At 35.2% G+C, this 13,164-nt stretch overlaps 1 protein-coding gene across 1 annotated transcript; it reads left to right on the top strand.

Moving 5' to 3' along the window:
- Positions 1–887: 887 nt before the first annotated feature.
- On the top strand, positions 888–9,607 carry parvg (parvin, gamma; the record flags this gene model as incomplete). The annotated part of the gene is made up of 11 exons (XM_079256979.1): positions 888–933; positions 1,146–1,210; positions 1,589–1,691; positions 1,841–1,984; positions 4,278–4,393; positions 4,500–4,555; positions 4,738–4,837; positions 5,937–6,005; positions 6,124–6,225; positions 7,169–7,241; positions 9,534–9,607. 11 exons carry the CDS (start codon positions 888–890, stop codon positions 9,605–9,607), a joined length of 948 nt encoding a protein of 315 aa, XP_079113105.1.
- Positions 9,608–13,164: the final 3,557 nt, after the last annotated feature.

The raw sequence follows: 13,164 nt of genomic DNA on the forward strand, positions 1-13,164 counted from the left end.
AAATTCAACCAGTCTCAGACATTTAAAGTGTGAACTGAACTTTACAACCTCAATAAAGGAGTGTGATCCTTTTTAATTTGATGGAAGTTTATGTGGTACAATTGTCTTTAACTTTCAAACATGTAAACAGTTGTTTATTATTATTTATAGACATAAAACAAAGTCATCAAAAGAATTTAAGCCCAGTTGTTAAGATCCATGGTGGAGGTGTGGACCCAATTGCAGGACAGCAGGCCGGAATGCAGAATCAAGATGTTTTACAAACAAAATGCAAATTCGGATGGCTAAACTCAAGCAGACTAAGGATAAACTAACACACACCAGGAAAAGAAGGAAATGCATGGAGCTAACAAAATGAACCAGCAACGGATAACAGAAACCCAGTCGTATAAATATACACACAAACAGAACAAGACACAGGTGGTATGACTTAACTAATGACTCCAGGTGAATCTGATGAACAGGAAAGCGGAACAAGAAACAAGACATAAGGGAGCTAAACAAGGAAAACCACAAAATAAAACAGGAAACTATAACTAAAAACACAACACAAAACGTATCATGACACCAGTAACCACTTACACTTTTGTCTTCCACCTGCTACTTCCTGGATATAAATAAAGTAATGCACCAACAGGGATTCTAACCTGTATGTCTGTGTAAAAATCAGAATTTATAAAGTGTTTCTTTCATAAGCTAAATACCATTATTTATTAGAGCAAGTTAATAACTATTTTTTCACATTGTTGTAATATATATATATATATATATATATATAAGTTCATAAAAATATATTATTTACAAAGATATGCTGAAATTATTGATTGTACACGATACAACTTTAAGTAGCTTTCCAAGCCCAATGTTGCATAGTAATGAATATAAATATGAGGACAGGCCTGAAAGTGTACTTTAGGAATAAATTCATGATAGGTGTGTTTCTGGGAAAGGTCAAGTGCGTTGTAAAGTCCACATGTATGTTATTGAGGAATTACAACAGGGTTAAAGCCATGATGTCTCATATTCATAAACTGCTATTCATCCTATTGAAAATTACAAGAAATATAGTCTGATCAATGCAAGATATATTTATATTATGAAAAAGACTGTCTTCCAAATGCAGTTTGTCTTTCCTTTTCATTAAGGACAGAAGAGTAAACTCATTCAGCCAGGATCCTTAAAAGACCCTTTACTTGAAAAGCTAAAGGAGGTAAGAATTCTGTTGTAATTGTGCCCATTTAGTCTTTTCCATCATTAACTGTTTGTCTTTCGTATATTTAGTCACATTCATTCATATTTCTGTGTATATTTTTAAAATATGATTGATGTTTGCAGTAACAAAGGTGGAAGGATTAGTAAAATTTGATAACAGTAATTGTAGGAGATGATGGAAAATATCAAAAACCAAAGAAAAAAACTAGTGAAATATGAGCTATTTGTAACCTATTCTATTTAAATGACCTTATCTCAGAAACTTGAGAAAGATTATTTCAGATCCCATGCTGCTTTTTCATCTGTTGCAAACACATTTGATCAAAGATGAAAATGTTTGATGTCTCTGACTGTGTGATTAATTGTGTCATGGAAGGCACTGATTGATTGGATCAATAGGACTTTGAAAACGGAACACATAGTGGTTCAAAGTCTGGAGGAGGATCTGTACGATGGACTGGTACTTCATCACCTGCTGTGTGAGATAATTCACATTTGATATTACATTAATCATACCCTCAAACGTAGTTCAAATGAATAGACTTAAATTTAAATGGATGAAAAATAGTGCCTTTAGGTTCTCCTAATCTGAACTTTAATTTAAATAAAGATGTCCTGATTTCTGAAGTCAGGCTGGCTGGAGTACACTTGGATGTGGAGGAAATAGCACTGACCAGCTCTGCTCAGATCAGCAAGCTGGAAGTGATCCTAAAGGAGCTGGACAAGAGGCTGGGTCTGCAGGACAGCAGTTTGATCAAATGGAACGTCAAACGTGAGTCATGCATCTGACTGGGATTCAACAACAAAGCAACAAGTGAACAAATGTTCAATCTGGCACCAGCTTCACATTACAACATGCTTTGTTTCTAACTCAAGGATGGCATCTAAGCTTGCACCACCTGTGACGGATTTTAGTAGAGATAACTTTTGCTGACAATATGGGGTTTGTTGGAAGTACTGGTCACCGCAGTATTTAATTGGTTTTGAATAACTAAAACCTGAAGTACAAATAACGTACAAATAATATAGAATTTTAATGCAACTTATCACTGAAATTTCAGATGTTCATGCCATTTTCTCATACTGTCAGTACACATGGAAAGAACAGAGCATAGCCTAGAGTAAATTGATTTTCTGAGTTTTAGAAATTGACTTATTGGCATGATCTACAAGAGCGAAGATGCAGTAACGTCTAGCTTTACAAATGATTGATCGCTTATTTCTTCTGCCAACAAAAACCTTACTAAAGTGGCATGATTTGTAATTGCATTATTTTAACTGTTGTAATGAAAACAGATCTCATTGAATGGTTGTTCTACCATGATATGTGGGTTTTGGTTCTATTTTTTTTGGTTTAGTTCAATTTTGATGGGAACTTGCAAAATTGCAAATCTTGAGTCCTGTTGTCCTTGGTCCAGCTCATGTGCTTCTAGTTCTATTTTTAGAGGTTTTCCACTTAATGTATTCTGTTGTGTTCACTTCCTGCTTCCTGTTACACCTGCTTTCGGTTTCTAATTGTTACCCTAGTTCAGCATTTGTTCATGAACTCCCTCAATCGAAATATTTGTTTCCTTTTTTTCAAGTGCAAGAATTTCTTTACTCTGTTTTGGCTTGGATTGTGTCATTTTAACTTCTCTCTGTTGGTTTTTCAGCAACTTTAGTTTCTTTAAATATATCCTAGCAGTTAGCACCTAAATCCACTTGCATCCTGACTCATAGCCCTGCAACAGGCCCCTCCTCCTTGTCTAATGTTCAGGAGTTTAGTTTTATGTATTTATTCATTTAACAGTGACCCTGTAGAGTTTTATTAATAACAGAGAAAAATATCATTTGTGCCAGACTGTTATTCTCAGAGATAATTTCCATCCACCGTTCTTGCAGCTAAGGCGCTTGTTCCTTGAGTTGAAAATGAGCTAATAGCTCTTCGCATGCAGCTGCACCGGAATTTTAAACCTATGCAGATTATTTCAGTATAAACTAGAAACCTTTAGTTAATAATGTAGTGTCTAAATCTGTGGTTTTAAACGTATTTCCTCTGAGGTAAAATTGTGGACCCCCACACCCGCCCATCCACATGTTGAAACCATGCTCGGTTTTATACTTTCATTATCTGCTTCTCACCACAAAGAAAGCATTCTGGCTGACTGTTTTCCTTTGATAAAACCAAAGTTAAGCTATTTACCAATGCACAACCTTTGTTTCTTTTTCCCAAATAAGATTTATTAATTTGCATTGTGGCATGTCTTGAAGATGCCTCATTGATGAAATGATTAGTGTTTTCATGCTTCAAAAACAGAGTTTCCATCTGATTGAAACACCCAAATGATTAAAAAAAAAAAAAAAAAAAAAAAAAACTGAAGCAAACACACCTCAACCTGTCTCTGTGTGGACATGGCCTTCATTTAAATGACACTGCCTCTGAACAGTGAAAGCATTAGGTTAGGGACTCACCTTGTTCTTTGGGGACCCCCTTGTGTGTACCCTGGTTGAGAATTACTGGTCTAGAGTCAAGGTGCTGAAGTTTTATTATGTACATGTAATAAACGTAAATGTTGGATTTTGGAAACCTCAATGAAACTGCATCTTTAGGATGATGACAATCCCAATGATGACACAATGATTGTCAAGTATGTCTTCATAAATTTGGCATATGTTAGCAACATCAGTTTGGATCAAAAATAAAAACCTGGGATATTGAACATATTTATGGTGATACATGCATATCAAAACTGAATTGATTCTAAGGACGAACTGAACAAAGAAAGAAGATGGATAGATGAGATGAATAATACCAGTTTAAATTAGGTTTAATTTGATGTTACCAGCATAAAACTGTTCATTAGATTTGGGTAGTACCATACATTACACATATTAGACACATCAGGCCTATAATTATAATAATTTCATAAGATTGAACTTTCCATTGTTCACTGATAACGGTAGACACAGTTATCTATGACTCCAAGAGCGTCGCGGCCTACCCTGTTTCCATCCTGAATGTCTTCTGCCACATCAGTGTAGGCTGACTTTTTTATGTGTTTTGTTCCCTGTTGTTTGCCTGTCAGTCATCCACAACAAAGATCTTCTGGCCACTATTCATCTGCTGGTTGCCATGGTGAAATGTTTCCAGCCCGAACTGGATCTGCCACCGAATGTGAAGGTTGAAGTCGTAATTGTCGAAGTGAGTCGCAGCTCAAGCTGTTGCACCTTCTCTGCTCCAGATTTGCCACAAAAACACACCATGTGGGATTGCTGCACAGTTGGGGTTAACTTTAATTTTCACCCAGGTCAGCAGTAGTGGAATCAAATCAGTTGTGCAGACAGAAGTCCTAACAGAAGACAGGTGAGCAGATTTATATCTGTGTCATTCTGTGAACATGATAAAAATTGAGCTTTTTTATTTTTATTTTTTTTATTTCTGCAGGGGCACAGCCTCAGCCTCTTCCAACAATCCTGAGAGTGAGTGAGAGTGGTCAGAGGTTGAGCTGATGTGACATCTTGAATGTCATCCAAACACTATTAAAGCCTGCTAACACATTTTTTCTCACCATCTCGTCACCTAGGGGAAGATCCCATCGAGCAACTACTTAAGCTGGAGGCTCACAAGGTCAACACAGTGAAGAAGGTATAACAAGGGCAGCAGAAGACACACTGAGATTGTTTAAGGTGTTGGTGCTCTCATCTTCAGTGAGAAAAGATTTGTATCCAGAAAATAAATCTCATATTGTGTGTTAAACCTACAACACAGTGCAAAATAACAACTAGTAAATCCCAGAAAAATATCACATAAAGGTCAATTGGTTGCATCACCTCGAAGAAAATATATTGTTTCTTCATTTGAATAAAAAAAAAAAACACCCTAAGTTTGCAAGAGTAGAAATACAGACCTAACCAAAGTCAACACATCTTTCATCACTGACACTAAAATTACAGACAAGCATAAAGGATAGCAGTCTTGGTAAATATTTTGGATAATTCATTATTCCTCAGACAGTTTTTTGTCATTGTTGTTGAAAACTACAATGATATCCTTGGCATACTTCTGGAGAATCTCTTATATAACTGTGTCTGTGCTCATGGAGATATTTGATATTCTTCTCTTGCCTGCCTTCTGGGGACTAGGGAGCGCTCTTGTAGGCCAATAATTTGGTGTATCCAGAGACGATCGTCTTCCACTCCTTTTGATGTCATGTGGCAGTCCCATATTATCACAATCCCTGTTTCACCAGGAAGTTTACACTCACCTGGTGGTCATGAATAGGTTCAACAACTTGGACTCCATTTCAGTTGAAAAATTATATATTGTGCTTTATTTTATTAGGGTTTTGAACTTGTTCTTTTTTGACTGATAATGAAAACATACAACAAAAAAAAGACATGCTGACAAGTTGGGTCATTATAATAGCTCATATTTGCTTGCTTGGAATTTGGCTGTAGAAATAATTACTTAGGTAGTTTGTCATCATTTGTAAAATCATTCAATTGTCTGTCTTCACACACACACACACACACACACACACACACACACACACACACACACACACACACACCATTATGATCTCAGTAATCCCATCAGCACAAATTGTTATAAGGCAGCCACATGAAATGCAGACTCACTCAATTTGACTTGACGATGTAATCCTTGTAACAATTTGTGATGTCAAGCTTTGACGAAGACACTTTCAAGCAATATATCATTTTTAACATAATTATTCCATTTTCAGGCGATATTACATTTTGTTAACCAGAACATGGCAACTTTGGGTCTGCAGGTTGCTGACATGGACAAACAGGTACAAACTTACAGCTACTTTCTTCCAAATTTTCATAGAATCAAACTAAATTAATTTTCTCCCCAATGAGAAAATCTTTGATTAACAAGTTCTCTGTCCGGAATGTTTTCTATTCCAGTTTGCTGATGGGGTCATTCTGCTGCTGCTGATTGGTCAGTTGGAGGGCTTCTTCATCCCACTCTTTGACTTCAACCTAACCCCTGTCAATGAGTCTGAGATGGTATGACACACTGATGACGTGAATTTTGCTTGCCATTTTCTGATGGGAAAAATTAACATAACAAAAAATAAAATAAAAAAATTATTATAATAATATATTAATCCCATTCCACATCATGTCTGCAGGCACAAAATAGAAATGACTTAATTGTAAACTCCACATTCACACACACACACACACACACACACACACACACACACACACAAATATATATGTATATATAAATATGTATATATATATATATATATATATATATATATATATATATATATATATATATATATATATATATATATATATATATATATATATATATATATATATGTCTTTTTTTATGATGATTGAAATATTCACAGATTGCTTTATTTTAATTCCCGTTTATCCAGTTCACACTTTTCCCATGTCCAATTTCTCATCTAACCAGCGGCTAAAGCCAGTGCTTATAACAAAATATGATGTAATGTAATGAATATTTTATGCAATTACCATCATAAATGTAGATGCATAATTACTCCAGTGTCATGGCTCGCTTTTACTGACATCTTTGATCTGAATTTTCTTGCGGCAGTAGTATCAGCCGCAGAAAAAGTTATGCCTCTTTCATCACAGATATGGGTTTATGAATAATGCACAAAGTAACGACAGTGTGGCACTTGATATATGTTTTTAGAAAAGAAAATATTTGATAATGTATTATGAATAATAGAAATAATGCTGGAAGTTTTTTTTTTTTGACAATTAAATAACCAAATATAATAATTTTATGATGCACACAAATTGTAACTTAGTCTAACACAATTAGAATAAAAGGATAGACATGTCATATTTTGGCTAAGAAATATATGAGTTGTTTAATTCTGTTATAATACAAGTCTTATCCAACATGAATTAAACTGCCTTATAAATGTAAAAGGCTTTTTGCGTATTTCTGTTTGGACTTCAGCTTCATAATGTTACCTTGGCGATGGATCTCCTGCATGATACAGACCTGCAGCTGCCCAGTATAGATCCGCAAGGTGAGGAAAAACCACTTGGTTTTCACAGAACACACTGACATATTTACAGTTTAAAATTCTGGGCACAGAAAGTAAGAAAATGGTAACAAAACAAAGCCTGTCAGGAAAATATGATTGCTACTTAACAAAAACTACTCAAGCTTCAAGACAGCAGGCTCATACTCATTGAATTGATGCTCTTTATCAAGAGCAATGATCTGAAAGACACAGAAATGTCAAAATCTGTTTGTATAACAGGCAAGAAGGGGAGTTTGTGTGGTAGTTAGAGTAAATCTCTATCGCTTCGCTGAGTGAGTGTTGTGGAGGACAAGATGGAATTGCTTCCGGAATATGAATGAGCAGGACTCACGTCTTGATAAGTATCACTGCGGATGATTGTCTCAGTCTGAGGCCATCATCATTCATTTAGAGAGGAGCGGTAGGGGAGACAGTCTCAAGAGGACAAAGTCACTCAAGGGTCCGCAGATAGACACAGAGATTTAACCTTGCTCCTGCGGCTACATTCACTGTATGAATGTTTGCCTGGAGAGGAAGAGATGTTATCAGTATTCATGGGTAGTGCTTTCTTATATGACTACACTATCAGGTAAATGCCCAAATTACTGTGATTGTATCGGTGTCCTGTAAAGCTCATTAGTGTGTTTGTCACATTTAACTTAGAACGGCTAAATATCAGATTTCACATCAGAAACAATTTTTTTGTTGCATAAAGTTCTATGTTTAATGCATTTAGAAAGATACAATTTAAAAACTTTACATTACTATGAGATTTTTATGATGCATTACAAGCACAGTTGTAAAAAATGTTCAAGTTCTGCTTTTCTTTAGGAGTAATGATGTTTTAAAAAATGCTTTTAAATAATTAACCCATTAACTTTGATATGAACAAAAAGACCAGTGAAAAATGTTTCTCTGTGATTTTCCGTTTGTTTTGGACAAGAATGGACATAATACATGTCTTTTAAGCAAATGGTTGAGATGTTTAAAAGAAGTTAATATTAATGTAAGAATAGCTGGAAGGGTTGACATTTGAGACAGCTGTTTTATAACAAACAATTAGTTTGGCTTTAACATACCCAAACCAAATGGTAGAGATGGCTCAGGTAGGTTTATTTCTAATAATTTTTTAAAGAAATTAATTCTAAGTTACTGCCAATTTACCCCTTCCAAATAGTAGACCAAGACCTTAAAGGTTTAAATCTTCACTTAAGGTTTCATAATTACATCAGTGAGTTTATTTAAACTATTTAAATTTTACAGTTTACATTTAAACACTTGCCTGACTTTCACCCATGACTGCCAATTTGCACATTGAATAAAAAGCCACATAACAAATGAAAATAGGTCAGAAAACAAGTCAAATCATGCAGAAGTATGTGAGCAAACATTGCAAATGTGTGTACTTTTTAAAAGTAAGAACTTAATTAGTAATTAGGAGATTCAACAACATAGGAAGCTTCTGTTTAAATGAAGGCTTTACACAGTAAACACCCACACTTATATGGAGAGCCTATTAATCTTAAAGTTGTGAATTCTGCTTTGCAAAATACCCAGTCATCAGTCTTTACGGTTCAGTTGAATATAAATTTAGCTACATCCTAATTAATTTTGTTTCTCTTTTAATTAATTTACTACATATTATTATTGTGAGAAATAAAGCGGCAAAGTGTCTCTCGTTTGAAATTTTAAGACCATGAAGTCAAACAGATCAACTTCTCTTCTCCCCAAATCCATTACTGACAAGCCAAGCTCCTTGTTTTCCTTCAGCCTCCCTTCAGTGATGACTAAAACTTCCCCTCAGTATTGCCACACGTGCCATATATTCTTGGTCCTAACTGTAAAATAAATCCTCAGCATGCCAACTGTTTATGTAGGGAGCAGCACAATTAATCTAAGCCAGGGGCAAGAGGGTAATCTAATTCATTTTTAGTGTCTTTTTAATTAATACTATAATCACTGTGATAGAAAAAAAGAATCACAGGACTCGGGGCCTAAAACAGGAGCGTGCTGGGTGCATTAATTAGGTTAGCAAGTGGTGGAGTCAATCTTCAGGTCACATCCATTCACTTAGCCCATCTCAAAATGTCATGCAGTTTTGCTGGGATTTAACCTCACCAAGGACATATTGATCAAGTTTCCATCTCATGATTTTATTTTTATTTTGGTCTTCCTGATCTTTGGTCTGTGAGGATGGATTGTGAGAGAAGCAATTAGCTAATGCTGGTGAAAGTATTGTCATATTCTCACTCTCTCGCTGATACTGCATTATGTCTCCTGTGGATGTTGTGACAGATATTGTATCTCAGGATACTGCTGCCACCTTGAAGGTCCTGTATGCCCTCTTCAAGAAGTACAAAGAGAAATGAGAAAGAACATCAGGGGATGAGGATCTTAGCATCTGTAAATACAGACAAAGATGGGTGGTATCACTTGTCTATTGGAAAACTGGCAACAAGTCAGACTGATTTAATATATGCAGCCAATTTTTACAGCTTTGACCATTACTCATGCTCATTAAAAACACTCTGGGATTTTTTTTTCAAGTGCATGTTTAGCTATTCTAAGGTGCCCAGTATAGGTAAGAAAACAGCAGACTACCTGTAAACAAAGCAAACAAACAAAAAACTTTCAATTTCAGGATGAAAAGTGCATTTTTCACAAATATATGCTATATGCGAACATTATATGAGACTGCCGTTAATACGCAGCAACAAATGCATCATGGTTCAGGGCTGGGTTAATGGAGGCAGCTGCAGCAGCAAATGGGTTTGGCATAAGTGTATCAGAAAATTGATAGTGAGAGGCATAAAGTTATGGTTCTGTACATCAGGCTGAACCACTGATAGGAAAGCATGACTGAAGCACCTGATGCAAGACAGTTTATGCAAATTCAGGAATGTGCCGAACCACTATAGCTGCCAACATCTCCAAAAAGATTACAAGAACCACAACAAAAAAACAAACAAACAACAAGAACAAAACCCAGACATTATTTTTGCAACAAAGCTTTGAGATTCTGTCCAATGCAAACAATGTCCTTCAGCTCACTTTACTTAACTACAGGATTCTGTTAAATGTCAATCTGGTTGAGATGTTTTTCTGATTTTGATTCATGTTTTTATTTCCTTCATTCTTTTCATTTTTGTAACTTTATTGAATGTGATATATGATCACAGAGATCTGCATAGCGCATGTAAAAGAAGCATGTTCAAGCTGTAATCAATTCATATTGTATTGACAGTAACAAGATAATGGTTTTTAATTGACAGCTTGAATGATATTCACTAAATGCAGTCTGTGCAGTTCTGTAACAAGCTGCTCTTAGATGCATTTAGTGTAATGCTGTCTCTTTTCTCTCATATTTCAATCTGATAAAAATGAAACATGGTTATTTTCTGTCTTACATACTCCTCCCATGTTTTTTATACTTCTCAATAAACAATGTGAATTTGTGTCTCTGCTTCTTTGTGTATTCTGTGGTTCCTTTTTCCTTTGTCTTTCCATTGAATTGGTTAAAACTTTGTTGTTCAGTGGCAGAAAGGGTGCAGCATGCAGTGATAGGCAGACAATGGACACACTTCTGACAAAGCATTCACCCATGACAATTTTTCTTTGTTTTTACTTTGCGTTTGTGAAAGTCTTAAAAAACAAAAAAACAAAAAACAAACAACAAAAATAAAACACATCCTTAATTTTGAATTAAAAAAAAAAGCAACAATAGCTTTTGTCTACTGTATTTATGGATTAAACCTATGAATATCTAAATTATTGAGGGTGTGTAGTTAAAGTATGATATTTTTGCAACACTAAACAACAACAAAGACTTGTGCCCTACTTTTTTTACTCCAGTTTATCTGCGGACGTTTCTGTTGATATTCAGGAAGCTTGTTTGTTTGCTTCCTCTGAAAAGCTGGAAAATACTTCTAATTCCCATTTTATTATTACTGATAACTTTTTTATTTTTAAACATTTCACAGCCACATGGAAACGTTACTGCTCCACAGCCAGAGACCACAAAGAGATCCTGAACTCCTTTCTTTGAAATGGTCTCATTCGTCATTTTATGGTCATTTTAGTGGACACTCTATGAATAATTAAATCTGAACTAAACATCTAGTCTTTTCAGATTTACAGTCCTTGAATTCATAATCTTTAGTGACAGCAAACTACATGTGTTAAATGAAACTTCACATCTCTCAATGAAAATCCCAACTGCTTGAAGGTCTCAAAATAGTTTCAGTAAAGTGTTCAGATAAACTACATGACATCTTTCTGTCAAAGAAGGTACAGCTGTTAAGCCATACATATTTCCCAGTGAGAATGTAAACAGCAGTGATTTTCATAGAAGCTTACATCAGTGACCAGTTCAGCTTAGCGCTGCCAACTTTGAGCTGCTTAAATGCATCTTTCATTTGTTTTCACATGAAGTTCATAAGTTAATATCTAAATGATGGAAATTCCAGTTTGTTTTTATGTGAATTCTCCCACGTATTTATTTTGGGTTGTGACTGTCTGAATATGTGCTTTTCTGTATTGAGGTGTGTTTTTTCATTGTGCCCTTTCAGGTGCTGTGTAGAGACGTCACTTTTTTTTTTATGTGTCCCCCTCCCATCCTTTCTTCATGTAATCTCTTACTTCATCTGCAAAAAATGTGCACTGTGCTCGTGGCTGCGTCCTCAGTCTGCCTGATCTTGTTTATGTGTATGTTATTCACTCTTGGATGAGTTGTACAGGACGCTATTGTGCCAGGATGCAGGTTTGATGAAAACAAGTTTTCATTCATTCATTCATTCATTCATTTAAAGCCCAGGATGTGATGACATTTAAACATTCTCAGAGTATCATTAAACTGGGTTGATACAGTCAACAATATAGTCCAAAAAATTTTCCAAAGTGTTTCTTTATTTTCTAACAGTTTAATGTAGGTGTCATATTGTAACTATTAAACATATTATTCCATATGATAATGACTTTACAGCCTCGATGTTTTTATTACTCTTTTGTTCTGCATTGTCTTCCTTCCTTCTGTGGTTAGATCTGAAATACTGAAAAATATTGGATCATTACCTGATTCATACAACTGCAGCATTCTACAGTATTACCTAACAATGTAAATAAAAATGACTATTTATGTTCACAAGACTATCGACTTTTATGTTTATTAAAAAATTTTGGCAAGCTATTTATTAAGATTTCTCTTGTGCACAACAATAATTTGAAGTCAAGCAGGATTAATGTCTTTTTGATGTTGCATAAATATCAACACAAAGGTCACAAATTTATTTTGACACCGGTTTGTCACCAAATACCACAAACGAGGATAATCTTTGGATAAATGCCTCTGGATTAAACCGGTTTTGCTCCAACAAACCTTAGAACAGCATATTTTACTCAAACAGATTCTGAAGAAAACAAATGCTGTCTAGCTGCCTAGAAATTCTCTACAAATTATTGTTGACGCGTGTGCAAAATGTTAATAAGAAACATGAATAATATCTGCCACTCAATTCACACCAAACAGATGCATCTGTCCATGCATATAAAGACCATCGTAACCTGGCATCACAAGTATGAAAGGTTGCTTGTTTTGTTTGTCTTTGTGTTGACCCTGTGGTAGACTGAGAAGTTGTCCAGGATATACTCTGCTGCTTCCTAAAAAGCAGCTGGGACAGATCTAGCCCCTTGATGATGATAAATTTATCAAGTGTCTGCAGAAAATGGATGGGTGAATAGGGTATTCTCCATGTAGACTTGGGAATAATTTGGTTCATTTAAAAGTTTTTTCGACTGTTTTTCAATCACATTGAATTAAACCAAATCCAGACCTAAATCCACATTGAGATCTAATGACAAATGAGTAGAAAGGGCCCCTGATTTGCAATCCAAAAGCATGTTTCCCTGAATTTTATCTGATATTAAATAG

The sequence above is a fragment of the Telmatherina bonti genome, assembly GCF_933228915.1.
Source record: "Telmatherina bonti genome assembly, chromosome: 2".
Lineage (NCBI taxonomy): Eukaryota > Metazoa > Chordata > Actinopteri > Atheriniformes > Telmatherinidae > Telmatherina > Telmatherina bonti.